Source organism: Notechis scutatus, chromosome 3, assembly GCF_049901735.1.
Source record: "Notechis scutatus isolate UNSWTSFEM ecotype Mainland chromosome 3, rNotScu1.2, whole genome shotgun sequence".
Taxonomy (NCBI): Eukaryota; Metazoa; Chordata; class Lepidosauria; order Squamata; family Elapidae; genus Notechis; species Notechis scutatus.
Window position 1 is genome coordinate 85,705,038 of NC_142011.1, and position 26,467 is coordinate 85,731,504.

Sequence of the window (26,467 nt, forward strand, 5' to 3'; positions counted from 1 at the left end):
AAGAGTGAAATATGTGGAGACGTTAATATAGAAGACTTAGAATGGTAAATAAAATAAGTAATGATATGTAAGATGAGCATGAATATAATTGAAGTCCATGAAGAGAGAGATACCTGGGTCCAAGTTACTTTCCAAAAAGATTTTTTTTATGTTTTGTGTGTTGTGTGTATATGTTTTTGTTTTTTTTGTGGGGAGAATTAATAAAATCTTGTAGAAATATAGAATGAGAATAATGGGAACTAAGTCAGAAAGAAATAGATGAAATAATAATAATAAAATTGAATAAGAGTAAAGAGAAATAAAGAGAAATTGGATAAGAGGTTTTTGTATGTTTATATGGAAATGGATTAAAACAGAATTATAGTTTATCTGACTTGTTAAATTTATAATGGAAAAAGGTTTAAACATGTAATGGATAATGATGACTTGTGTGTTTTGAAAATTAATAAAACTTGTTAAAAAAAAAAAAAGAGAAGAAGAGATGATTCCACCAGGCTGTCAATCATTTGGAAGCCTGCACTCACAAACAAAAAAATCTCCACACCACAAGCCAGGCAAACACCTGGGCACAAACAGATCCCCCCTGATACCTCCAGCTCAAACACACCCCAACCAGGCACCCAGATGAAACCCAGCTTCCTAACTAATGATAGCCGTCCATTTACCCGAAGCCAAGCTGCACTAAAGGCCTCCAATAAAGTAACACAATGTTGCCAGCCAATCAAGATACAAAAAGAGCCAAAAAAACAGACAGAAGATATTAGAAGCAGAACACAGCAAACTCCAAGACCAATAAACACAGACCAAGACTCTCAACCAATCAGGATGAAGAAAAAACCATTCTGGCACAGCAATAGGCTGCCCCAAATTTAAATCTGAAACCACTGTAAAAGTCTGACCCACAGACGAACACTATACAAAAGCCTGATGATGGCAGATGAGATTCTGCTGAAACATTGCTACAACTTTAAAAGGAACTACACTATGACGTGGGAAAATACCCGAACAAAGCTGAACACCATATATATATATATATATAAACTATATATATATATATATATATATATCATATATGTATATACATATACATATATATATATGTATATGTATATATATACATATGTATATGTATACATACATACATACATACATACATACACACATACACACACACACACACGTGTGTGTGTGTATTTGTTTTCTGAGGTTTTCGCGGGTATTTGTATGTGGATCTTTGGTTATTCGGGTTTTCTCCTGCATAAAATTGGAAGTATCTAGGTTACGTTTTGATGAAGTCTCATTCATCATCTTCAGGCTTGTGTCTTCGACTTTGTGCTTCTCGGAGTAATGTGAGCTTGCAGCTGCTTCTTCCTTTTAACTGCTAGTGGGGGTGTGACTTGATTGGGTGGGGGCTTGGCCGTGTTCTGATTGGCTGGGGGTGTGTTCTCATTGGTTGGGGTTTGGTTATGTTCTGATTGGTTGGGGGTTGGCTGTGTTCTGATTGGCTGGGGGTGTGTTCTGTTCAGGTGGGGGCTTGGTTGTGCTCAGGTTAGTCTTACTTGCTGGGGGATTTGAGCTGGTGAGCTGTGATCTGCTGTTTGGCTTTGCGTTCGTGGTCATGCCACATCTTCATGGTGGGCGTCAGTTCGCTTCATGTATGGGTCAGAGGGGTTTGAAGCAGGTTAGTGATGCAGCTGTGGTACGGCTTCTGGTCCGTGGTCGTGTCTCATCTTCTGTGTGGGTGTGAGTCTGCTTTCTACATGGAAGTGTGGTGGTAGCATCTTGTGTGGCCCTCGTGCGTGTCTGGTGTCTGGTGTCATTCTTCATACTAGGTACTCGTTTGTTCATGAGGGCGGGTTTCCAAATGGCTGGTAGGTGGGAGGTATCATCTCGTTTATTCATGCTGTATGGGCTTTTTTCTATCTATGGCTTCTCTGATTATTCTGTTGTTGAAGTGTTCGGTTTTGGCGATAGTTCTGGTATTTTTAAAGTCAATCTCATGTCCTGTGGCTTTGAGATGTTGGACCAGGGAAGAGGTTGGTTCTTCTTTTTTGATTGAGTTCTTGTGTTCTTCAATGCGTGCACTTATTCTTCTGTTAGTTTGTCCGATGTATGTGGTGGGGAAAGCGGTGCAAGGGATTTCGTATACTCCTTGGTTTTCTAACTCGATTTTGTCTTTAGGGTTTCTTAGGATGGTGGATATTTTTCTGTTTGTGCAGAATGCTGTTTTAATGTTGTGTTTTTGGAGGATCTTGCTGATTTTGTCTGTAGTGCCTTTTATATATGGGAGGAGGGCTTTGCCGTTCTCTTGTTCTCTGTCTTGGATTTTGGTTGGGGTTTCTTTTTGGATTAGGTGGGTAATCTTCTTTCTTTGGAATCCATTGGCTGTTAGTACGTTAGTGAGAGTGTGTAGTTCGGTTTTTAGGTGTTGTTCGTCGGCTAAGCATTTTGTTCTGGAGATGAGTGTCTCGGCTACGGAATTGATCTGTGCTGGGTGGTGGTGTGAGAGTGCGTGTAGATAGCGGTTTGTATGTGTTTTCTTCTGGTAGACGGTGTGTCCTAGGGAGCCATTGGATTTTTTGTATACTAAGACATCTAGGAAGGGAAGTTGATTGTTAGCTTCTGTTTCCATGGTGAATTGTATTTTGAGGTGTAAGCTGTTGAGGTGTGTGAGAAAGTTGTTCAGTTTTTCTTTTCCATGTGGCCAGATTATGAAGGTGTCATCTACGTATCTGAGCCAGAGTTTGGGTTTGTGATCATATTTTTCTAGAGCTTGTGTTTCAATGAGCTTGTGTTTGAAACAGAAGCTGTACCGCACCCGCTTCAAACCTTTCCGACCCATACATGAAGCGAACTGATGCCCACCATGAAGATGTGGCACGACCACGAACGTGAAGCCAAACAGCAGGATCACAGTTCACCAGCTCAAATCCCCCAGCAACTAAGACTAACCTGAGCACAACCAAGCCCCCACCTGAACAGAACACCCCCAGCCAATCAGAACACAGCCAACCCCCAACCAATCAGAACACAGCCAAACCCCAACCAATGAGAACACACCCCAGCCAATCAGAACACGGCCACCTGAACAGAACACCCCCAGCCAATCAGAACACAGCCAACCCCCAACCAATCAGAACACAGCCAAACCCCCAACCAATGAGAACACACCCCCAGCCAATCAGAACACGACCAAGCCCCCACCCAATCAAGTCACACTCCCACTAGCAGTTAAAAGGAAGAAGCAGCTGCAAGCTCACATTACTCTGAGAAGCACAAAGCTGTAGACACAAGCCTGAAGATGATGAATGAGACTTCATCGAAACGTCGCCTAGATACTTCCAATTTTATGTGGGAGAATATATATATATATATATATATATATATATATATATATATATATATATATATGTGTGTGTGTGTGTGTGTGTGTGTGTGTGTGTACACACACACACATACACACACATATACACACACACACACATATACATACACACACACATATACATACACACACACATACATAGATACATACATACATACAACATATGGTATCTGTAAATTTAGAAAGTAAAATTTGATTGTGCTTTTAATATATAATTGTGCTCTAGGATAATATCCAATAACCTAAAAACAATACAACCATTGCAGTTATACAAACTGTCACTATTGCCTTTTATGTTATGGGCCTATAAAATGAACATTTTTTAAAATGTTAAACATTTCACTGTCAAGTATTTATGACCTCCCAGGTACATAAACTCTAGAGGGTAGTCAGTCTGGTCTCCACAGGAGGCCAACCTATATATACAAAAGGTCAACTTGTCACCGATGTGGAGAACAAAAATAATAACAGCACATGCATAGGTTAAGATGTTCAAGAGGAAAGGAAAGGCTTTAAGAAAAATATAAATAGCATTTTTCATGATTGATCTCTTTGGAATTTTTGAACCATCACTACACAGCATGCAAAAATCATTTCTGTCACTCAGAGTACAAATTACAAATCAAATACTAATTTTGTCAGATTTTTTTAATCAAACATCCTGGTTTGTTAAGTCAGCATAACCATGTAAGACTGGGTGGAGTTAGGCCAAATTATTATTTTTTTAAAAAAAAACAACCCTTGATCCTTAAACCATTTTTGGAGTTATATATATTTTGGATTTTGAGAAGACTAGACCTGCAGACAATCCAAAGATATGCATCCACGGTTGCTATTAGTTAAGCTAATGTCTTGTTTATTATTCATTTATTTAGTAAAATTAAAATATTTAATACATCTTTTTATGTAGCCATTTTAACTGGTATACAAATAACATATTATTAAGAAACAGTTATAAAGTTATAAAAATTAAAAAGATTAATATAAATTATGTAGTCACTAAGAGTTTACACTAACTTAATAGCACACTATCATCAATATAAAACAGGAAAAGGGAGGTGAATACAAACACATACACACATATATAAAATATATAATCTCATACTGTATATACATACATATACAACATACATGCATAAACATTCATATATACATATTCTGTGCTAAGAGTGATTGGATTGGTCATCACAAAGAGTCAATAAAGACTGCGCCAAGTATTGGAGTTCCTGTGTGACGAATAGCTACAAGGCTCAGGACTGCTGGCTGTGCAACCAGGGCCAGCAATTGCAGGACCTCTGGAAGAAAAGATGTTTATCTGTCACAAATATACAAAGCTTGAAAACAAAACAAAACCAGTCAATGATGAAGAAGATACAGTGCAGTTCTGAGCACAGTTATGGGACAACCCCAAAAATTACAACAAAAATGCAGCTTAGATAAAGGAGATGAATAAGAATTAAAAAAAAAAATAAGCTGAAATGAAAGAACTTGTAATAACAGGAGAAATAACAGCAGGAGGGGAAGGTTAAGGAAGATCAAGAATTCATTGGCACTATAGGAAGAAAAACTGCATGTTCTTGATTGAAGCATCTGTCTGGTCTGCACCAATTCATTGCCAATCAGTTTAACAACCAATTGCAAGGAAGTGAAACTGAATCAGGCAAAACCTACCTGATAATGAAAGATCCAACAAAAGGGGCAGCCACCAGGCAACTACAGGTTTACCAACCTGCTTACCAACAAAATTCAGATTGCTAATTGGTGTGGAAGCCGATGCAATCCAACAGCATTTAGTTGAAGAAAAGATTTCTCCATTTGAACAAAGGAAAACTTCCCAAATAGCAGAGGAACAAAAGATCAGCTCCCAATTGACAAGATGAATGAATATGGCAAAAGAAAGCAAAGATAGTGCCGACAGTAATAGGCTCTTTGAGTGCAATCCCATAACAACTAAGCATCACTTGGAGCTCATCAGCATTGCCAAAATCACCAACATTCAGTTGCAAAAAGCAGCTTTATGTGTAAGAGCTTTTTCCTGTGACAATACCTTTAACACCATTAAACAACATCACCTATCCCAGAATCTTGAGGACTCTATAGGTGGATAAAAATTTCAAATCCAGTGTAAATATTTGTCTGACTGTGCAACTAACCACCACCACCACAACAACAATAACAACAATGGATAGTCCCATTGATCCTTAATGGTCAACATTACCCATTTTGGGGAACCCTGGTTTGAAGCATTCTGTAAAAACATGCTTCATGAACTGAGAGTTTCTAGTGAACGACTTCAGGCTACTAGGAAGAGGCAAGGTAGCTTTTGGCTACTCTCCCCTTTTCTCTGCAGATAAGAGTCCCTGACAAAAATGCTTTGCAGGCCATAATGATTCTAAAGTAATGATGGAGATAAAGCATGGAGTTAATGGCCTTCATTTCAAGTACACATTTCCTAAAGTTTGCATCATAGTTCTCTACAAATATAGAGGTTTATTTGATGATCATTGAATAAAGATCTTCAGGGTAGAGCTAATTTAATCATGATAGGTAGAATCAGTGGTGGGATTCAAATTTTTTTACTACCGGTTCTGTGGGCGTAGCTTGGTGAGCATGGCAGGGGAAGGATACCGTAAAATCTCCACTGAGAGGTAGAATTTGCAGGTTCTCCGAACTACTCAAAATTTCCACTACTGGTTCTCCAGAACTGGTCAGAAGCTGCTGAATACCACCTCTGGGTAGAATCTTTATAATTCATAATCACAGAAAATCTGTTGGGACAAAATAAGAACTTTTTCATGAATGTAATCATATGTCTAAAGAAAATACAATCTAACCTCTGAAGAAGTTTGGTTAACTTTGTCCCCAGGGCACATACTATAGGAAATGTACTGTATAGTCTCACAGTTCAGATTAGCTGAACCTACATTGCCCATTGGAAGCCAACTACATGAGCTACTAGCCCAACTCCAAGGGTTTTTATTGGAGAAAAACTGAAGGGTTCTGTACATAATCTTTGGCTCCTGGAATTAAAGCGGGATATAAATCAGTGAATAAATAAAGGGGTGGATAAATGGCATTCAGTAGAAATTGACAGACCTCTGGCGAAAACAAATATATTTCAGATAAAGAGGACTCAGTCAAGTTGCCTGGCATTTACTCTAATTCTGATTGCTTCCTGCCATCCACCACTCACTTGTTCTTTTAATGTTCAGTTCCAGGCATATGTACTAAATTTGTGCATGCCTTCCAAGAATTCCATTCCTTCAGGATTTCTAATGTAGTGACCTAGTTAAATCATATTCTCTAAAATTTGTTTCTGTGTTATAAACCAACGTGAAAGAAATACATTGAACACTGGAAACAGGCCACCACTAGCACCCAGTTACTAATAGCAATTGTAAGCAATTCTTCTGGTGCAGAAAACCAACATATTGGGAGAATGTGTTCATCTTGCTGTTTAAAATACCTGATATATTTTTTTATGTGGAAACATGTGCAATAGTTTGATGTAAACACATTTTGAATCTGTTGTCTGAATTGTATGAGCTTATTGCACTATTCATTTGACAATATTTTCAGAATTGTTTAAATTTAATTCAGAATTAGTTTAGGAAAAGTAGAAAGTTAATTACCCCTTTTAATATAAAATGATGCCTTTCTTTGGATATTCCTTTTTTTTAAATTTGATTTTCTGTTGCTCTGAAATATTTTATGTGTGGAATTAGTAATGAGCTAAAATAAATATTGATGTAGGGGGAGAAAATATTGCATGTACTGCAAATTACATATCAGGTTGTCATTTGAGAAATTACCTTCACTAAAGTGCTCAAGCATTTGGCAGTGAATATTTTATTTCCCCCACCTTTTTCTGTGTATCATATAGGCTTCTGGAGCAGATGCCCTGGAGTTGAATTTATCATGTCCGCATGGCATGGGAGAAAGAGGCATGGGACTGGCTTGTGGGCAGGTAAGATTTTTAGTCTCTTTCATTTCTCTGTTGCTGTACAGCACCATTTCATTGATAGTTCTAGCTGAGGGCTAGAACACAAGGAGTGAATTGCTAGCTTGGAATTCCCTGGTCTCTTCCTGTTTAAATATTTAGTGCCAAAAATGGAGGAAGTGACAAGTATCTGAGATTACACACAGTGTTTATTTGTATGGAAGACAAAATTGCATTATGCGCTTGACAGGAAGCAATATCATAACAAATAGTTGCCAAAATGCTCGGACAGAATTGTACTTTATACATTCTTAATGCTGACTAGCCTCTCTGGGGAACAGCCATACAAGCAACATGATGCTCATAGGCATTTTACAGAAGGTTAGCTACAATGGTGGTATTTTATGGTTAGTTGAAACTATGCTAAGAAGTGATGGGGAATCTGTGTGGGAACACAGATGGACTTGGGTGACCTCTTTCTAAGCTATTGGTTCTGTCATTTCAGCTCCTAAAGTGCAGTCATGTATATGCCCAGCTAGAAAAACACCCATGGTATGATAATAGAAGACCTTGGTCCAAACTCCCTGAGTGTTAGAAACCCAATTAGTTGAAATAGAGGAAAGTATATTTTTTTAGTTGCTTCTAGTGCCAAGCTTTGTTTTTAAAAGGAACTCTTCACAACAATCAGCATATGGAACTATTAGGAATGAGGACAAACATGAAGTATTAGGATACTTCACAAGACAAGTGTAGGGTTCAATTGCTAAGCATAACAAATTTAAAACACCTGCTTTTATATCTAAAGAAATAAAGAACCTATAAAGTGAATACAGAGTTAAGGAAACCATAACCATCTGTAAAGACGCAGAATTTGTTTATAGGGAAGAGTCATATTGCAAAAGTGGAGGAGAAAAAACAGAAATTTCTTCATTTCCTCTCTCTCTTCTCTCACTACAACATCTGATTATGATTTTCTTAGATAAAGAGACTATTGCATCAAAGAGTTCAGCATTTGCATGGATTAGTTTAAATGTTTCAGGTAGACTTAGCCTACCTGCTAAAAATAATTAAACATGTAATCCACATGTAAAGCAACAATTTGTTGCATTTCATAGATCTGATTAAATCTGAATGCAACATAGTGTATGTGTGTGTGTGTTTGTGTGTGTGTAATTTTTTCCCTACATTTCCAAAGATGCTTATTTTTTTTTTACATAGTGCTGTTGCTGTCTTTATTCCCACAACCAAATTATCTGATGTTACATTAAATCTTGAGGTTCTGCTTTGGCCTAAATTAGCCTTTACCAACCGGTGCTTACTTCTTGTAATATTCAATCAGGAAAATATATTGGACAAAGCTGGCACAGATTCCAGGATATATTTATGGAATGTACATAGAAAGCAAAATACTTCTATGAATAAGCAATAAAATGATACAACACACAACAATAGTTCAGGCTGCTTTGGAACTTGAGGGTATTCCAAAAGGAACACATTGAGACATATTTTTAAAAAACTGCTTTCCTATATATTTCTCCATACATAACATAACTATGTTTCTGTCTCACTTGGCATTTTCTCAAATGATTAAAAAAAACTTTTCCCCCATTTATAACCGATAATGTTCTTCCTCTGAGATCTTCAGTTATATTTCTGCACCTGTTGAGGTAGTCATTTTTCTATAAGCGATTTCTTGCTTTCGCTAATCCCCATCCGTCAACTCAAAATGTTGTATTTCAGAATTTTTCCCCATCTTTTTCCCAAGCAGGACATTACAGCATCTGCAGTCATTTTCTCTAGTCCTCTCCTTCCTGAAGTATTTGCCCAATATGCATGGAATAATCCTATTCTGGTTTTTGTATTTTTGGGTATTTCTTCACCCCTCTAGTTCCACTCTCATTACTCAATGAAAGTGTATAGTTTAGTTTAGTGTTTAGTTTAGTTTAGTTTATTGTCATTGCACCTCGTACAACGAAATTAAATTAAATTATACATTATAACTATAAAAATAAAACACAAACACACATCCTTCACATTCTATACAATTGAATTGAAAACCCGATATTGCATTGTTTGACATAATACCGTTAAGCCTTCTATGATAAAAAGGATCATTTGCTTCATTAATATAATGTAAGAAACTGGAGAACAAACATGTTGAATCAATCTATTTTCTGTAGTGCTTAATCAGGTTCAAATCAAACTTATCGCACAATCCTATCATAAATTCTATTATATGCAACCCTGGGCTTTATGTAAACATATGTATTATCCATCTATATTAATGTCTTTATATGTAATATATATATATTTTCTGAGGGTCTCGCGGGTATTTGTATGTGGATCTTTGGTTATTCGGGTTTTCTCCCGCGTAAGATTGGAAGTATCTAGGCAACGTTTTGATGAAGTCTCATTCATCATCTTCAGGCTTGTGTATATATATTCTTAAGTTTTCACGGGTATTTATATGTATGTTATTCAGCTTTGTTCGGGTATTTTCCCACGTCATTATAGTTGTGCTGTTAAAGTTGTAGCGACGTTTTGGCAGAATCTCAACTGCCATCATCAGGCTTGTGTATTGTGTTCGCCAGACGAACACAATATACAAGCCTGATGATGGCAGATGAAATTCTGCCAAACATCGCTACAACTTTAAAAGCACAACTATAATGACGGGAAAATACTGAACAAAGCTGAATTACATACATACATACATACATACATACATACATACATACATACATACATAAAATTTAGGAGCTAATTTGGCTGTGTGCCCTTTTTACCTCTTCAAGAAGTGTTGGTCGAAAGAAAGGTTAGGAATAAAGGTGGTTGAAAGGAAATGTAAGGAGTGAGTTAGAAGTATGGAAGAGGTATGAAATTTAAATGTTAAGTTACAGCAAGCTATGGGATATACTGCTTTGGGAATTCAAATGAAAACAATCAAGAAGAGTTCTGGGGCACACTGAAATGAGAATTATAACTTAATATCAGACTGCTTCCCCTAAAATGGTGCTTTGGGACAGTAAATAGGGATTTGTATAATAGAAATGTGTAAAATATTAAAAGAAAATCCATATGCGAGGAGTGCAAAACCTACTATAGTTATATATGCATGTTTATGGAATAATAATTTTGGTGTATTATTAGTTTGTGGTTTCTTCCAAGGGTCTTATAAATCCACAGGATAGCCTTGGGCTCTAAAATTGAGCAATTGACTCTTTGATTTTCCTGTTGCTGGAAGATATGTAAAAATGCTTGTAGCCAAGTTGTTCCCTACTGACTACACATCTAAGAGGCTTCCAGTGTTTGCATTCATTATTCCTGCTGGTGCAGGTTGGAAATGGTTTATGCAAAAGAAGGATAAAAGGGGGAGGGGGAGAGTTAATACGTGTGTGTGTGTGTGTGTGTGTGTGTGTGTATCTATATATGTATATATATGTATGTTTTCTTATGTTTTCACACAAATACCATGCATACATATGTATGTATATGTATGTGTGTATGTGTATGTGTATGTGTATGTATATGTATATGTATGTATGTATGTATATATATATATATGTGTGTGTGTGTGTGTGTGTGTATATATATATATATATATATATGTATGTATGTATGTATGTATGTATGTATGTATGTATGTATGTTGTGACTGGAAGGAGTCAGAGGCTTCGAGTGGGGAAGCTGACAGATCGTGGCTTGACGCCAGAACTAGGAGGAGACTGAAGCGTCAAGCTGAGGGGAGGCGTCAAGTCAGACAGTGATTAGGGAGATTGACACGCCAATCCAGGTGATTTAAGGAGGCGTGATGAGTCTCAAACTTTGCTTGGAAGCAAAGTGTTTGATGTGTCGAAAGGATAATTGGGGAGCGGCCTTTGTAATTTATGGACATTCTGAATTACCAGACAGATTCCGGGAAGTCTGCCAAGGACTGGAATAAGTACTGTTAACCCTTTATTAGTCTGCTTCTTTTTTGGTTTGGATGTTTGGAACTGTGGAACTCTGTACGCTCACTTGTGAATAGGTGAGACATAACATTTTTGCTTCCAAGCCTAACAAACCATCTTCAAAACAAGATGGACCAAGCCCAATTGCAAAGTTTTGTTGAGCAGCAACAGCACCAGATAAATCAACTGATTCAAAGCAATCAAAATCTTCAGAATCAGGTAACACAATTGCTGAATTATGTTTCCAGCTTACAAAGCCCTGCTGCTGCTCCCCCTGCCCCTCCTGTGAGGAAAAGCCATGCCGGAGAAATTTTCTGGGCAAATGGACAGGTTCCTGGCATTTATGAGTCAATGCAAATTGTTTATCTCTCTGAGGCCTGAAGACTTCCCAACTGACCGGGCTAAAGTAGGATTTATGATCAGTTTATTAACTGGGCAGGCTGCCAATTGGGCTACTCCCTTGTTAGTTCAAGATAGCCCGTTGTTGGACAATTTTCAGGGTTTTCTCCAACAAATGAGAGTGATGTTTGAGAACCCAATTAAGATACAAACTGTGGACAGACGGTTATGGAACATTAATCAGGGGAAACGTTCCCTGCAGGAATATGTTGCAGAATTTCGTTTGCTGTGTATGGAATCTAACTGGAATGAACCGGCTCATATGGCTGCATTCCAGGAAGGCTTGTCTGATGCCATCAAGGATGAGCTAGTCCATGCAGAGCGGGCTTTAACTTTGGATGCATTGATAGTTCAGTGCTTATATATTGAAGCTCGTTTACAGCAACGTGGACGCAAATGGCTCGTTATGGAACCATCTTCGTTTTCTTGGGCACAACCCACGGTTAAGGCTGAGGAGCCAATGGAGTTAGGTGCACTCCGCCCTCGCTTAACGGTGCGAGAACGTTCGAGAAGGTTCCAGGAAGGCTTGTGCCTTTATTGCGGGGGTCCGGGACATTTTGCAAATTCCTGCACTCGGAGAGGGACTCGCAGACCTGTGCCTGAAAACCACTCCTGGCCCGTCGGGAAACGGGGTAGGCCCGACCTCGGGGAAACCTTAGGTCGGGCACATTCTAAACCCCCATCCCAAATTGTCGAAGTAAATCCTGCCCCTCCTCAGCATTTACTTTTGGACACTCGTATCTTTTTGCAGTCCCAGAAGGAGGGAATTCCCGCTGTTGTGCTAGTAGATTCAGGGGCTACAACCAGCTTTATGGACTGTGCTTTTGTTAAACATTTTGGAATTCCCTTGATTCCTGTGAATCCACCCATTAAGGTGGAAACCGTAGATGGGCATGAACTCAAGTCGGGACCTATTTGCTGTGCTACTCAGCCAGTGCGTATGCTTATTGGGGATCATGAGGAGGTGATAAGTTTTTATGTCACCTCGAACCTCCATCTCCCTTTGGTGCTCGGAGTATCCTGGCTGCGTTTCCACGATCCGTTGGTGGCTTGGGCGCAGAACGCCATTTCCTTTCCAAGCCTACAATGTGTGGACCACCTGAGGCATGTCTGCGCTGGCCAAGATATTGCCGCTCCTGCTGTCTCAATACCTCCGGAGTGTCCTCTGTGTGCTCCCGCTGGTACGACTTCCCCATCGACGCCCCGTGAGGAGGTAGCTGTTGATGACACGGTGGTCAGCGTTACTGATTCGCGATGGCTGAAGGGACGATTCCAGTACTTTGTGGTAAGAAGACTGGAAAATGAAACGGAGATTCGCTCTTGGCAGGATGTATCCAAGGTGCATGCCCCAGATCTTATTCGCATATATCATGCACAATTCCCTTCAAAACCACATCCTGATCGTCAGACTTGGGGGAAGGGCCCTGCGGTGAGGGATAGTGTTGTGACTGGAAGGAGTCAGAGGCTTCGAGTGGGGAAGCTGACAGATCGTGGCTTGATGCCAGAACTAGGAGGAGACTGAAACGTCAAGCTGAGGGGAGGCGTCAAGTCAGACAGTGATTAGGGAGATTGACACGCCAATCCAGGTGATTTAAGGAGGCGTGATGAGTCTCAAACTTTGCTTGGAAGCAAAGTGTTTGATGTGTCGAAAGGATACGTGGGGAACGGCCTTTGTAATTTATGGACATTCTGAATTACCAGACAGATTCCGGGAAGTCTGCCAAGGACTGGAATAAGTACTGTTAACCCTTTATTAGTCTGCTTCTGTTTACTACCACATTGCATCCATTTGTCATTTATACCCTTTCCTACCAGAGGCTCCAACATAAGCAGTTTATTTTAAATCTGAAATCTGAAAGTCAATCTGCTACCAACAATGAGATACTGATTTTACTACAGAATTTAAATGGAAAAATTAATCCCAATTGGTTGATGTTTTTATTCTCCACCCTTCCAGAATCTGCACTTTGAAAGAAACCATATGTAATAGCTTTTTAAAAATCCTTATTAATAATTGGGCTTTTTGTATCACATCTCCTTACAGGTACAAGATTGAATAAAAAGAAAGAGAGAGATTGAGATGCACATACGGTTGCAGAAACAATAAAGATGACAGTCAGTTTTAATGAAATTATATTTCTTTGGTTACAAGTTCAGATTTTCTCAGTATTCTATTTTAGAATTAACTAAAATTACAGCCTAGCAAGGACTGAAGATCAATGATTTTACTGAATAATTTGTTATTGTTAGATAAGGTCAACAGTTAAAAATAAAATTGATCAGCTGATTTTAAACTTAACAGCAATAAGGCAAAGTTACATATCTGTGTGAAGTTTATGTGCCAAGAGCCCAGTTATAATTAATGCACCCCACTCGGCTGCCTCGTTTGGGGAAATCAGGAAAATCTTTTATTGAATTATTTTAAAAGAAAGATAAAAAAAAACTAACAGAAACTAATATAGATTCAAAGAAACAAATAAAAAAGGAAGAAACCAAGATGCAAAAGTAAGGAAAAAATATAGAAGTAGTTTCCCATTTATTCTACAGCATTTAAAAATGTACAGTACGTAAAAATTTACCTCTTACTCTATGGCTACAAAATACCTCACTCCTATAATCTTTTTTTTATAATAATCAAATCCACAAATATATGCATTCTTTTTTTTCTGTTTGATGCAACAAGTCTATAAAGGGTTTCTAGTCAACAAAACAACATAATGTTTTATCTGTAATCAGTGTCAGGATTCCAGCGATCGCCCTAATTAAATCATGCGCCTTGAGCCAAACTTCAGAAAACTTCAAAGAATCCCACACTTGTTTCCAAGTTGCCACAAAGTAGTGAAATTAGCCAACTCAGCATTTCATTGTCTTTTCTATCCATACTCTCTATAGGGGCAGAGTCAAATCTTTCCTACGTTGTACATATCATAATTGTGCTGCAGTTCTCATGTGTAAAAACAAAATTCCATCATATTTTTCCAACTGTTTATCCATTAGTCCCAAAAGAAAAACTTCCCATTTCAAATGTATATTAATCTTGAAAAGTGTGTGTGTCTGTGTCTGTCCCAACCAATCAGGATGAAGAAAAAAACATTCTGACACAGCAGTAGGCTAGCACCAAATTTAAAACAGAAACGGCTGTGAAAGTCTGACTCACAGACGAACACAATACAGAAGCCTGATGATGGCAGATGAGATTTTGCCGAAACATTGCTACAACTTTAAAAGCACAACTATAACGACATGGGAAAATACCCAAACAAAGCTGTATATGTATGTATGTATGTGTATATATATTTGAATTTGAAACATTCTGGCTTTTTTACACATCCACCAGACAGGATAAAATGTTCTTTGTTTTTATTTACATTTCCAATATAAATTTGAAGTGCCTTTAAACATTCTAGACAATTTCTCCTGCAATATATACCAATGTTACAGGGTTTTATAAAATTTTTCTTTTAAGATTTTGACCTGATGTAAAGTCCTTTCAATCACATAGTCTCCCACTGTTTCCTTTGTATATTGAAAACAAAACTTTTGTCCCACTTTATCATACATTTCTTTACTTCTATTTCAAATTGCAATAAAGTTTATACATTTTAACAATGGTATGGTATATTCGGCATTTGTTCAGTGTTCTGTTCAAAGTAAAAAGAAATTGCCTTCTTTAAATATTTCTAATAATTGTATATAAGAGAACCATTGGCAGGTATATCCTTCTGTTAGCGGATTTTTTTTTTTCTTGATTTGATTTTACATCCCCCCTGACAAAATTCTAATATCTCACAATAAGTTAGTCATTTGTGTTTGCTTATCATTTCTTGCCTATAAAATGCTGACAGACGCAAAGGTGTTTTCAATCACAACATGGTGTTGTATCTGTTCCATATTCTCAATATGGCATATCTTACATAATTATTTTTAAATAATTATGTACCTTACTTTATCATACCATAAATAACCTTGCCACCTGAATCTCAAGTCATGTCCTCCTCACTGTAGAAGCCTTCTATTCTCAGCAACACCCACTCTTTCATCCAAACCAGGAATGGGATTCAATTTTTTTAACAACTGGTTCTGTGGGCGTGGCTTAGATGGTGGGTGTGGCTTAGTGGTAATGTGACTGGCTGGGGGTGGCCAACTCAACATCACTCACATCGAGGCATGCATCTCCTTGCCTGGCCTCTCGTGACTGTAGGGATGTTGCAACAGTCATAAGTGTGAAAAATGGTTATAAATCACTTTTTTCAGTGCCACTTTAACTTTGAATGGTCACTCCACACAAGCAAAGTACCAGCAAAGGAGGGGGAAAATTCCAGAGATGTTCCAGAGACAGGAAATCTAGTCCTGCCAAGAATGTAAAAAGGGTTAACAGAGAGGCAGTTTCTGTAAGCAACACCAGAATGTTTCCTTCCTGCCTTCCTTACAGGATAATTCCAGTAATTTCTTCTAACAACCGGTTCTCCGAGCTGCTTAGAATGTTAACAACCGGTTCTAGCGAATAGGTGTGAACCTGTAGAATCCCACCCCTGATCCAAACTAAGAAACAAGCGGCAAAATCTAATTTCAAATCCAGCAGATCTAATCTTGTTTTTTAGTTTGCATTTTGTAACATTTTGTATTTAACTTGTCATTTTTCTTCTAATTATTATTCTTAAAGCTGCTAAGGCACCAAATCAAGAAAACAAAAAAGAAACATGATTTAACTCTCTGACAGGCACTCATGAACGAAGCAGATTATCTTGACTTCATAGCTGATCATATGTCTACTGTTTCTTGCGTTAATTTCATTCTCATATGTTGTGGTCCATCAACACATTAACTGTCTGTGTTCTGTGTTAAAGTAATTGAAACAGTGGTGAGATTCAAATTGTGTTACCATGGGTTTGGTAGGCGTGGCTTGGTGGGCACGTATGCAGCCAGCATGCACTTTGTGCATGTGCAGAGGCTTTTCTACCAACCTTCTCCTGCACTCTTGCTACGTCTTCAACAGCTGATGCACGGCAATCCACTGTGCCGAGCGATGCAGCTGAGCATCAAAAGCAGGAAATAAAGATCAGTATGGAGCATCAGCGGGTGGGCCCAGCAGCTGATCATTGGAGAGAACCGGTTCTCTCCCAGATGATCTTCAGAGCTTCCGGTTCAGCTGAACTGGGCTGATCCGGTTGGATCCCACCCCTGTCTAGAATCAACTCAAGGATTTACCCATGGTATGTTTAGCGTAAAGAGGAAATGGATAGGCTAATTGTCTCAACGTTAAGGGGTGTCCCAAAGAAATGCAACTCTATATTATGTTCACACACACAAAAATGTATTCAAACTACTAAAAGCTACAGGCTGTTTACTTAAACATAAATACCACTGAACTCAGTAAGAATTACTTCTGAGAAGTATGTAGGCTAAAAATAAAGAAGTACTTACCGTGTTTCTCCAACAACACAAACCCTCATAGGAAGACCCAGCATGTTTTCCAGGCATAAGGTGAAATTAAGCCCCTCCTCCCAAATTTAGGCCTAGTTTAAAATATGTGAAATTGGGGGAGCGGGGGAAACTTGCTGTTAGGAGCACACCACGGGCAGCCACGCCTCGCCACCAGCCACTCCTAATGGCCAATCATGGCGGAGAGCAGAGAGCTCCCTACCCCCACCAAGCACCTTTGCTGCAGACCCGGGTATGGTGCTGGGTGCAGGCCGGTTCAGCAGGTGGGCGGAGGCGGCGTGGATGTCGGCCTCGGTGGTGGTGGGGCACTTTGCATCATGGCTGCCGCTGTTGCTTTCCCTTCTGCCCGTGTGCTGCCGCATTTGGAGTGCTGCACATTCCTCCACTGGCAGTGTTTCAGCCTCTTCTTGGGCGGGGAAGCCATAGCTTCCACGGTTCTCGCCATTGCTGGCACCTCTCTAGCCAGCGCCATCTCCAACAACAGCATCAGCGGTGAGACAGACCCCGCTGCCGACAAGAACTGCCTGCCCTACCACAGGGGCATCGCTTTGATTGATGGCAGCTGCCTCCTGCAAGTCGGTGAGTCTTTCGGAGTTGGGTGGGTGGAAGTGGCAGCAGGAGGGTGATGCCATAATTTCTCTCCCCCCCCACGCCTCACTTTGCTTCCCACCCCACAGCTTCAGGTCATGGTCTCATCCCTTGTACGGTCGGGAGCTCTCCTCTTGCTCCAGCTGCCTGAACCCCATGGACCTTTTCCCCCCTCTTTAAATTTTCTTTACTCTCATTCTGTCTGTCAGTTCCCTAAGAATACAGACTGGCCGGGCAGCTTCCTCTCTACCCCTCCCGGTAGTTTTAAAAAGGGAACCATCTATCCATTTTGCCCTTCGAGCAGAGGCAAACCTTCCAATCCAAACAGAAGAGAAAGGGAATCATCCTACAGACCCTTAGCACAAAGCTTCCCAGAGGATTCTCCCAAAGGATCCACCCCAAAGGAGGATTCACCCCCTTAAATGCACTCCCCTCCTTTGGGGTGAATCCTCTGATGAATCCTCCTTTGGGGTGGATCCTCCACCAGCTGAAATGCTGCCGGTGGAGGAATGTGCAGCACTCCAAACCTGGCAGCCCACGGGCAGAAGGGAAAGCAACAACGGCGGAAGAAGCAACAGCAGCGGGCAAGATGCAATGTGCCCCACCGCCACTGAGGCTGACATCCATGCCGTCGCCGCCGCCGCCCGCTCACTGACCTGGCCTGCACCCAGCACAATACCCGGGTCTGCAGCAAAGATGCTTGGCGGGGGTAGGAGTTCTCTGCACTCCGCCATGATCTGCCATTAGGAGCAGCTGGTGGCGAGGGTGCCCACGGGGTGCTCTAGGTGAGGGTGTGGGGGGGAGAAATTAAGTCACCCCCGAAAAGACAGCCTAGCCGTTTTTTCGGGGGTCAAAAGAAAATAAGGCCCTGCCTTATTTTCTGAGAAACATGGTATTAGTTCCAATTCAACACTCAGAGATCTCTAGATAAAAGTTAGAAGAGCATCTGTCATTTAAAAAGTCACTACTTTGTGTGTGTGTGTGTGTGTGTGTGTGTAGAACATATTTTTGGTCATTTAATCATTAAATATTTTGATAGACTGATTTAGATTTATTTTAATTGTTCACTTATCCATAAACTAATTCAATTTGCATTAACAAAATAATAAATCAGTTTCAAAGAAATATGAAAAAGGATTGTTTGAATAATTTCTCAGCCTTTTTTTTCCATTTCTTTTTAATATTGTTGTTGCTTATGTTATTTTACTAGATCATTATTCCAGTTTTATTGAATTCAACAGCTTAACTGCTTTTCTTTCCCTTTGCCTCCTGGGCATCTGTTTTCCATTCTTCCCTGTTGCTTTCTTTAATTTCCTCTCCTACTGTTGCTTTCTAGTAAGGAAAAAAAATCCAGTACTGTTATTGGAATGTACCAATAATTCATGCCTTCTTTTTTATACCAGCTTCTTTCCAAATCTGTTTCATTCCTACATTCCTACAAGAAACAGTCTTGTTTCTTTCTTAAATAAAATTCCAAAAAAATGATTTTCTTAGAATGTCACATTAGAATGCAAGAAAAAATAATATTCTTTTACAGCCTCATAATATTCACTGTTTACAGCAGCGTTTTCTACAAAATGTGCATCGGACTCAGTCCCTTTTTATCATGTGAACAATGAGAGAAGCGTCAGTATCTGCTTAAGATCATCTAGTTTTCTTTGAACATGTTAGGATGTCTGTAGTTCATAGGTACAAGATATACTTTCCATAGAAAAATTCCCAGTTCCATCATCAGATTTTCAAGCATATGAAATCCTGGGAAGAATCTGCTGGTCAGTGTAGACATTTGTGACAGAGTTGAATCAATTAATATAAAACCATTTCTATGCTTCTTTGAATCTAATTTTCTGTAATCCAAGTACAACTCTTGTTCAGAATATTAACACAGATGTACACATAAATGGAAAATCAGAAAGTTTAATATATAATAGACTGATGCCAATAGACTCTGCCCCTTTCTTTGAAGGAATGTAGTGTATCTCGTGAATTCTTTACACATAGGAAAAGCCATTATTAAATTCAAGGAACTAGGTTAGCTGGACTACTGAAAGCAGACTACTGAAAGCAGAGCAGCTTTATGGCTTTAAAATTTTCTATTTTATCTTCATATACACTGAAAATTGCCAAATATTGGCAGCTATTCATACTACTTCAAAACCAAATAGAAATGAAAGATCTAGCCAATGCATAATCTTTCTACTTTGTAATAGAACACTTGATCATTTCAGAGATAGATGTTTTCCTGTAACGCTTGTTCTTTTCTTCCTATTTGTAATTGGAAAGGGACTTTAAGCTTGCTCTACCTGGTCACAGGGAAAAAGTCATTTGTAGGTGTTGCACTCATATATTAGAGATGGTGTGTGGTTTTCTTTGAAATTTCTCATGTCCAACGTAAACCTAATCAAACCTTTATGCCCTCTGGCATATAACCTCTGCATGAACTAAAGTACTGGAATATTGTTTAATCATACCTCATGCCACCTTTTTGTAGAGTGATGGGAGAAGTACTATTTTGCTCGTATAGACAAAAGCAAGAACAAATATTTTATGGTGTAGCAATTGGATGATTCACTTGATTGACTTTTTGTTGTTGTCATTGCTTTTGTCTTTCGTACCTTTTAGCATTGCTCAAATCTTTTGCATTTATCAATGGCTTAACTGAGACCCAAATCATTTGAATCCCTAGTACATTTGTATATTATGGGCAAGTGAATAATAAGGGTAATATAGTGAATTTCAGAATGATATGAGTATGCAGTCAGAAACTGGACTTGGCTTAATTTGCATTGGACTTCATGGCTATGTGAATTAAGTTTGTATTGCTTTGATGCCTGACTCCACATTTTAGATGTTCTCACACAATAGTCCACCAGACATCTGGAGGCATCTTTGGGTATTCCATAACTAAGAACATGCTGATGTTGGCAAAGTTGACCTGTATAGAAAAATGAACTTCTAAATTTATTTCTTGAGATGTCTAGAACTACCTAGTGGACATTCTTCTATCTGTAAAATCTGAAAGAAATATTACAGGAAAAGTATTATTTTCCCTGTAAGAGATTTTCCACAACAATGGTCTTTTTCAAAGATAAATGAACATTATTTGATGAATTAATATTTGATCTGAAAAGGAGCAATTTAGTGGGGCAAGTGAAGTCAATGCTGGCTTCAAGAGCCACATAATCCCCATCTCCTGTCCTTTCAGCAGGCATGTTCTTAAACCTGCCACTAAAGAGGAAAGAAAAAAAATATAAATTATATATTGACTTTGCTTCACAAGAAAACAATTTGCTGCTTTTACCTGGCAATGCTTGTCTGACTTCTTTGGTTCAAAATTCAACTATTATTAACCTTTGACAACCAAGGAGAATAGTGATTGAATTTGGTCTTTAATGTCACTCCAAAATCAATAGTGTAAATGGCAGTTGCTCTTGTTTTAACTGCTCTGTCGCAATTTTTAAAGTCACTATTTGCATGTCCTGACTTATACTTTGCTACGGAAACCTATTTTTTATCTTTAAAAGGAGAGTTTATAATGTCATGAAATGCTTTCATTGAACAGAGACAACAGTATTTGGATAAAGGAAGAATACAAAACCAAACCATAAAATTAAACCAAAGTTTACTTTTAAAGGAGGAAAGGGGGAAATCATAGAAAGGAAGTCCTAAATGATACCAGATAAAAACATCTCAACATAGGAGCTGTTCGCTGCCAGCAATTCGTAACTCATAGCAAAAAAAATGTATTTAAAATGAGTACCCACCAATCAGTACAAAATGTTTCTGTTTTGTGTTTTATGTTGTACTTTAATTGCTAAATTGAGGGCAAGGACATTGGTAATGCATTTTGCATAGTAGTCTGAAGGCATATTATTCTGGATGTGATTTTCTAAAACTGATTTCACACAAGTTGTAAAACAATAGCTTGATTTTTTAGATTTTTAAAATCCTGCTTTTAATATCTTTATAAATAACTCAAGACAGCGAACATACACAAAACTCCTTCCTCCTCCCATTTATCCACAACAACAACCCTGTGGAGGGGGTTGGCCTGACAGACAGTGACTGGCCCTAAGTCACTCAACCAATTTTTCATGTCTAAGGCAAATTACATTAGTGGACTTCACATTATGTATAAAGCCAAATCCAAACAAATTGCATCACAGCTTGTTTTTATGATGCAATAATGATAGATTTCACAAGTAAGAATTACCACCATAGTTACTTACCCGGTGTTTAAAACTATTTTTCTGCCTTTGTTTTCCATTTGTTTTGGACTGTATTTCATAAATTCATTCTTTTCTGTATATACACAAGTCTTTATGCATAGCATGAACCCTTTTCAATCAATCATTATAAAACCAATGGAGTTTCTTTCCTCCTAAAAGGAACAAAAATAGGGGGTGGTTTTTTTGTTTTTTTTAACGGAACACAGTGTCAGGAATGAAAAAACAGGCCCACATATGCAGTTTTTGAGCTAACTACTCTATTGTGTTCTGGTTATAATACAGGAATCTCTCCAGTCTGGCCACCTATTCTTGGGAAGAGTTAACTAAAGCTCCAAGGAACTTAAGGATGGTGGTGGTCCTAGTCCTTTTTGCAGTTGTGTACTAACTTCAGGCAAGCTCCACGCTTGATCCCTCCTCCCTGCTACCGCTTCCCAACATAAAGTAAATATTTAGATATAAATACTCATCAAATTCATGCCACATGGGTTGTTTGGGTGTCTCAGAGAAACTGTTCTCCTGATTATGGAAGCAAACTGCCTCCTCATTCATTCTTGTTCATTCCACACTGGTGGGAAGTGATGAGAAAAGTTAGCTGCTTCTCCAGTAGTATAGCCAGACCATGGAGTGATGGTTGACCATCAGTTGGCTGATTTATCTGATTTCCGTGTATAAACTGAAGACCCTCTTCTGCACTTAACATCTTTTTGTTGCTGGTTTGTAATCCTTTTCTCCCCAATAATTAAACAATTATTGCAGAACTGCTTTAGTCATTGATTGATTGAGCCTGAAGTCTATGTAAAAATTTGGGGGGGACTGTTGTCTTACTTGGAGCAATTAAGATGTGAATGCCTTAATGTAATGTCTTATTATAACTTTACAGGATGGTGTATTAGGCATTGACCAAATAGATTTCAGCTCAGTAAAGAGTTTTTCACTCAAGTTGAACACTGGAAGGCAAAACATTATTGAATCTATGCCCTATTCTTTGCCCAACATAAATTAGCTGTAGAGAATATAAGTAGGGAATGTTTCATTCTGGCAATCAATCAATCAGTCATGTTCCTGTATGTATTATTCCCCTATTACACTGAGAGTCAGCTAATAGGCCCAGTGATGGCAATTCATTTGATTTTAGCTATTCAATAAACCTTCCCAAGCAAAATCATTCCATTTTTTTGTATGGACAAGACACTTATTGAGCTACTGTATGATAAATAATTTTGGATAATGGGTTTTAATGTAGCTATTGAAAATTTAATTTCATTTAGGTCTATCTTTGGGTTTCCCCACTGTTTATCAAGTTCAGTTTTAAGACAGTGATAGGATTCTGTTGAGTTAAATGTATTGTAACAGATCTGATCAGCAAATGGAGTATCTCCAGAGATAAAAATATTTAAATATATATAATGTTTACCGCTACTTGTTTTAATGTCATCAGCAGTTCTGGCTGGGAAGTTTAAAAGAGTACATTATTGTAACAGAACATATGGTTATATTTTTAAAGTGAAAACAATAGAATAAATTGTGTGTGTGTGTGTGTGTGTGTGTATGTGTGTATACACACACACATATATAATTCCAAATCAGAACTTTGCTATGCTGCAACAAATTGTATTTAATCCTGCTAAATCCCACTTAAATCTTTTTTTCCTTTTCAGTAAAAAGAGAGAGTGTGTCTCAAGAAATTTTGCAATCTGTCTGTCTGTCTATTGATTATTTCAGTCACCAGATTAAACTTTAGGCATTTTGCAAGTGAGGAGTAAAACAGCTATAGAAATAATACAAATATTCAAAAAGATCTTGACTATGTATCAGAATGGTCAAACAAATGGCAACTTCAAATCTCAACAAATAAATGCTTTGTCTTACATATTGGCAAAAAAATAATAATCAGAAAATAAAATACAAGCTGAATAGTCAAGACCTTGTTGCTTATCCAAACTCTGTCAAGGACCTTGGAGTACTCATCTCTAATGATCTAAGTGCTAGAGCCCACTGTAACTACATAGCCAAAAAGGCATTAAGAGTTGTTAACCTAATCCTACGTAGCTTTTTCTCTGGTAATATCACACTACTAACTAGAGCATACAAAATATTTGCTAGACCAATACTCATCAGTCTGGAACCCGCATTACGTATCTGATATTAACACAGTTGAGAAAGTCCAGAAATATTTCACAAGAAGAGTTCTCCACTACTCTACTTGTTGCAGAAAACCTTATGCCACCAGACTTGAAATTCTAGACCTAGAAAACCTAGAACTACGCCGCCTCCGGTCCGATCTAAATATAGTATATAAAATCATACATTGCAATGTCCTACCTGTCAATGAATACTTCAGCTTCAACCATAACAATACAAGAGCACACAATAGATACAAACTCAAGGTAAACCGCACCAAACTTGATTGCAGGAAATACGACTTCAGCAACAGAGTAGTCAATGTCTGGAATACTCTACCTGACTCTGTAGTTTCTTCCCCAAACCCCCAAAAATTTAACCTTAGACTGTCTACTATTGACCTCACCCCTTTCCTAAGAGGTCTGTAGGGGGCGTGCATAAGCGCACCAATGTGCCTACCGGCCCTGTCCTATTGTTTCTTTTATTTTTCTTATATGTACCCATTTCATGTATTCATAACTATGTATATACTTATACCTATTATCTTGTAAGCAATTGACAAATCAAATAAATAAATAAATAAGTAAATAAATTCAAAACCCAATATTAGATAAGGAAGATAGCCAACTTATAAGTGATGATAACAATCAGAAATTAACTCTCTCGGTGTAATTTTTCATGTACTCTAGAGCTTGCTGGATGCCAGGTTTGAAGCCATATTCAAGCAGTTTTCTTGTTCCTGGTCTTCAGTCTAAAACAGGGGTTCAAACCTGATTTCATTGACGGCCACATCAGCATTGTGTTTAACCTGGGGCAGCAGGGGGTGTGGCCAGCTCAATGTCACTTGTGTCAGGGGTTCCCGTAGTGGCCCAAACACTCTGCTAGCTGTGATGGCCTCCTGCAACCCTCTGCCAGTGAAAATGGAGCTCGGGAGGGCCGCATCTATGAGCTAATCCTTCACTGTTTCCAGGGTAGCCCCAAGGGCCAGATCTGGCCAGAAGGCCTTGAGTTTGACACCCTGGTCTAAAACAAAGCAAGTTCCTTCTGGGTTTGAGGAAGAGAGCAAAAAAATTGTTTTCCAGCTTTGGTCAGGAGCTGGATTTGTTTGCATATGGGTTCCAGAGCACTTCTATTTTGCAGGCAGCATCATGAAAGCACAGGAAATAAAAAAAAATTATTAAAAGAAAGGAAATGCAAACTCCACCTGTTTTTCCACCATACTGGTAGACCTCTCTGCTAAAGTCACTGAATAAAATGGCCAGATTTTTCAAGTTTTCTCAGAATTGTGGTTAGAGATATAGTACAATCCTCCAGGGCTTGGAATTTACAGACTCATGATACTTATTTGTTGTGATTGTTATTTTCACCTATGTGATAATCATTATATTATCTCTTTTGTATAGATTAGTTAACTAGATGTATTACACCATTATTTTGAGTAATATTTGAAGATATTACTGGCCAGAGTGGGTAAAGGGTTTTCCCTTTCCTTTGCAACAAATTGTGCCATATTTGTTTGTTTGATTGAAATAGCAATCGCAGTTAGACTTATATACAGCTTCACAGCTCTCTCTAAGCGGTTTACAGAATTACCATATTGCCCCCAACAATCTGGGTCTTCATTTTACTGATCCTGGAAGGATGAAAGGCTGAGTCAACCTTGAGCCTGGTGAGATTTGAACTGCCAAATTGCAGGCAGCTGGCAGTGAGCAGAAGTAGCCTGCAGTACTGGATTCTAACCACTGTGCCACCTACTGAATTCTGGATGGCCCATAACCCACAGTTAAAATGGTATCATTATAATCAATATATGCATATATCTATTAAAACCACAGATTGTAAAGAAACCTGGCACCATAATAAACTTTTTAACAAGCAGTCCACCACAAAAACTCTCCTCAGTCTCATGGTATCCGAACACTTGAGGGGAGGGAACAGGTCTTTTTGGAGGATTAGGAGGCCTATCAAACTCCAAGGACAAAAGGGTGTTCTATAGGGCAAAGACTGAAGTTCACACAACAGAGATATTACATGATTCTGGGCCAGTTGTATCTTCCAGGTGGCTTTAAAGGGCAGCTCCATTCAGAGCATGTTGCTGTAACCCAAACGGGAAATGGCTAAGGCATAAGTATTTACTGTATCTTGCTTATACTGTACATCTTTGGACTACAAAGATTTCTTTTTAAGAGTGTGGAATTAGCAGAGTGCTGGCTAATTCATTGCAGACTTAAAAATAGATAGCATAATAAAAGGGCAATGGAAATAACTACTATACAGATGACTGTTTGAACAACAGGGAAAGCCTATGAGACTATAATGCATCCACTCTCTTTTATCGCACTGAGTTGGCTGCTGCATTGATTTTTAAACTGGTTTCCTAGCTATAAAGTGTTTGTAAAGCTCCCAGTTGCAG

General features: G+C 38.6%; 1 protein-coding gene across 4 annotated transcripts in view; it reads left to right on the top strand.

Annotated features, from left to right (window-relative positions):
- Positions 1 to 26,467, top strand: part of DPYD (dihydropyrimidine dehydrogenase) — a 679,957-nt gene that overhangs the window by 469,248 nt on the left and 184,242 nt on the right. For all 4 annotated transcript variants that reach the window (XM_087960624.1, XM_087960625.1, XM_087960623.1 and 1 more), the window contains one exon: positions 7,269 to 7,352. In XM_087960624.1, the coding sequence (XP_087816750.1) occupies positions 7,269 to 7,352 (84 nt within the window). The remainder of the gene's footprint in view (positions 1 to 7,268; positions 7,353 to 26,467) is intronic.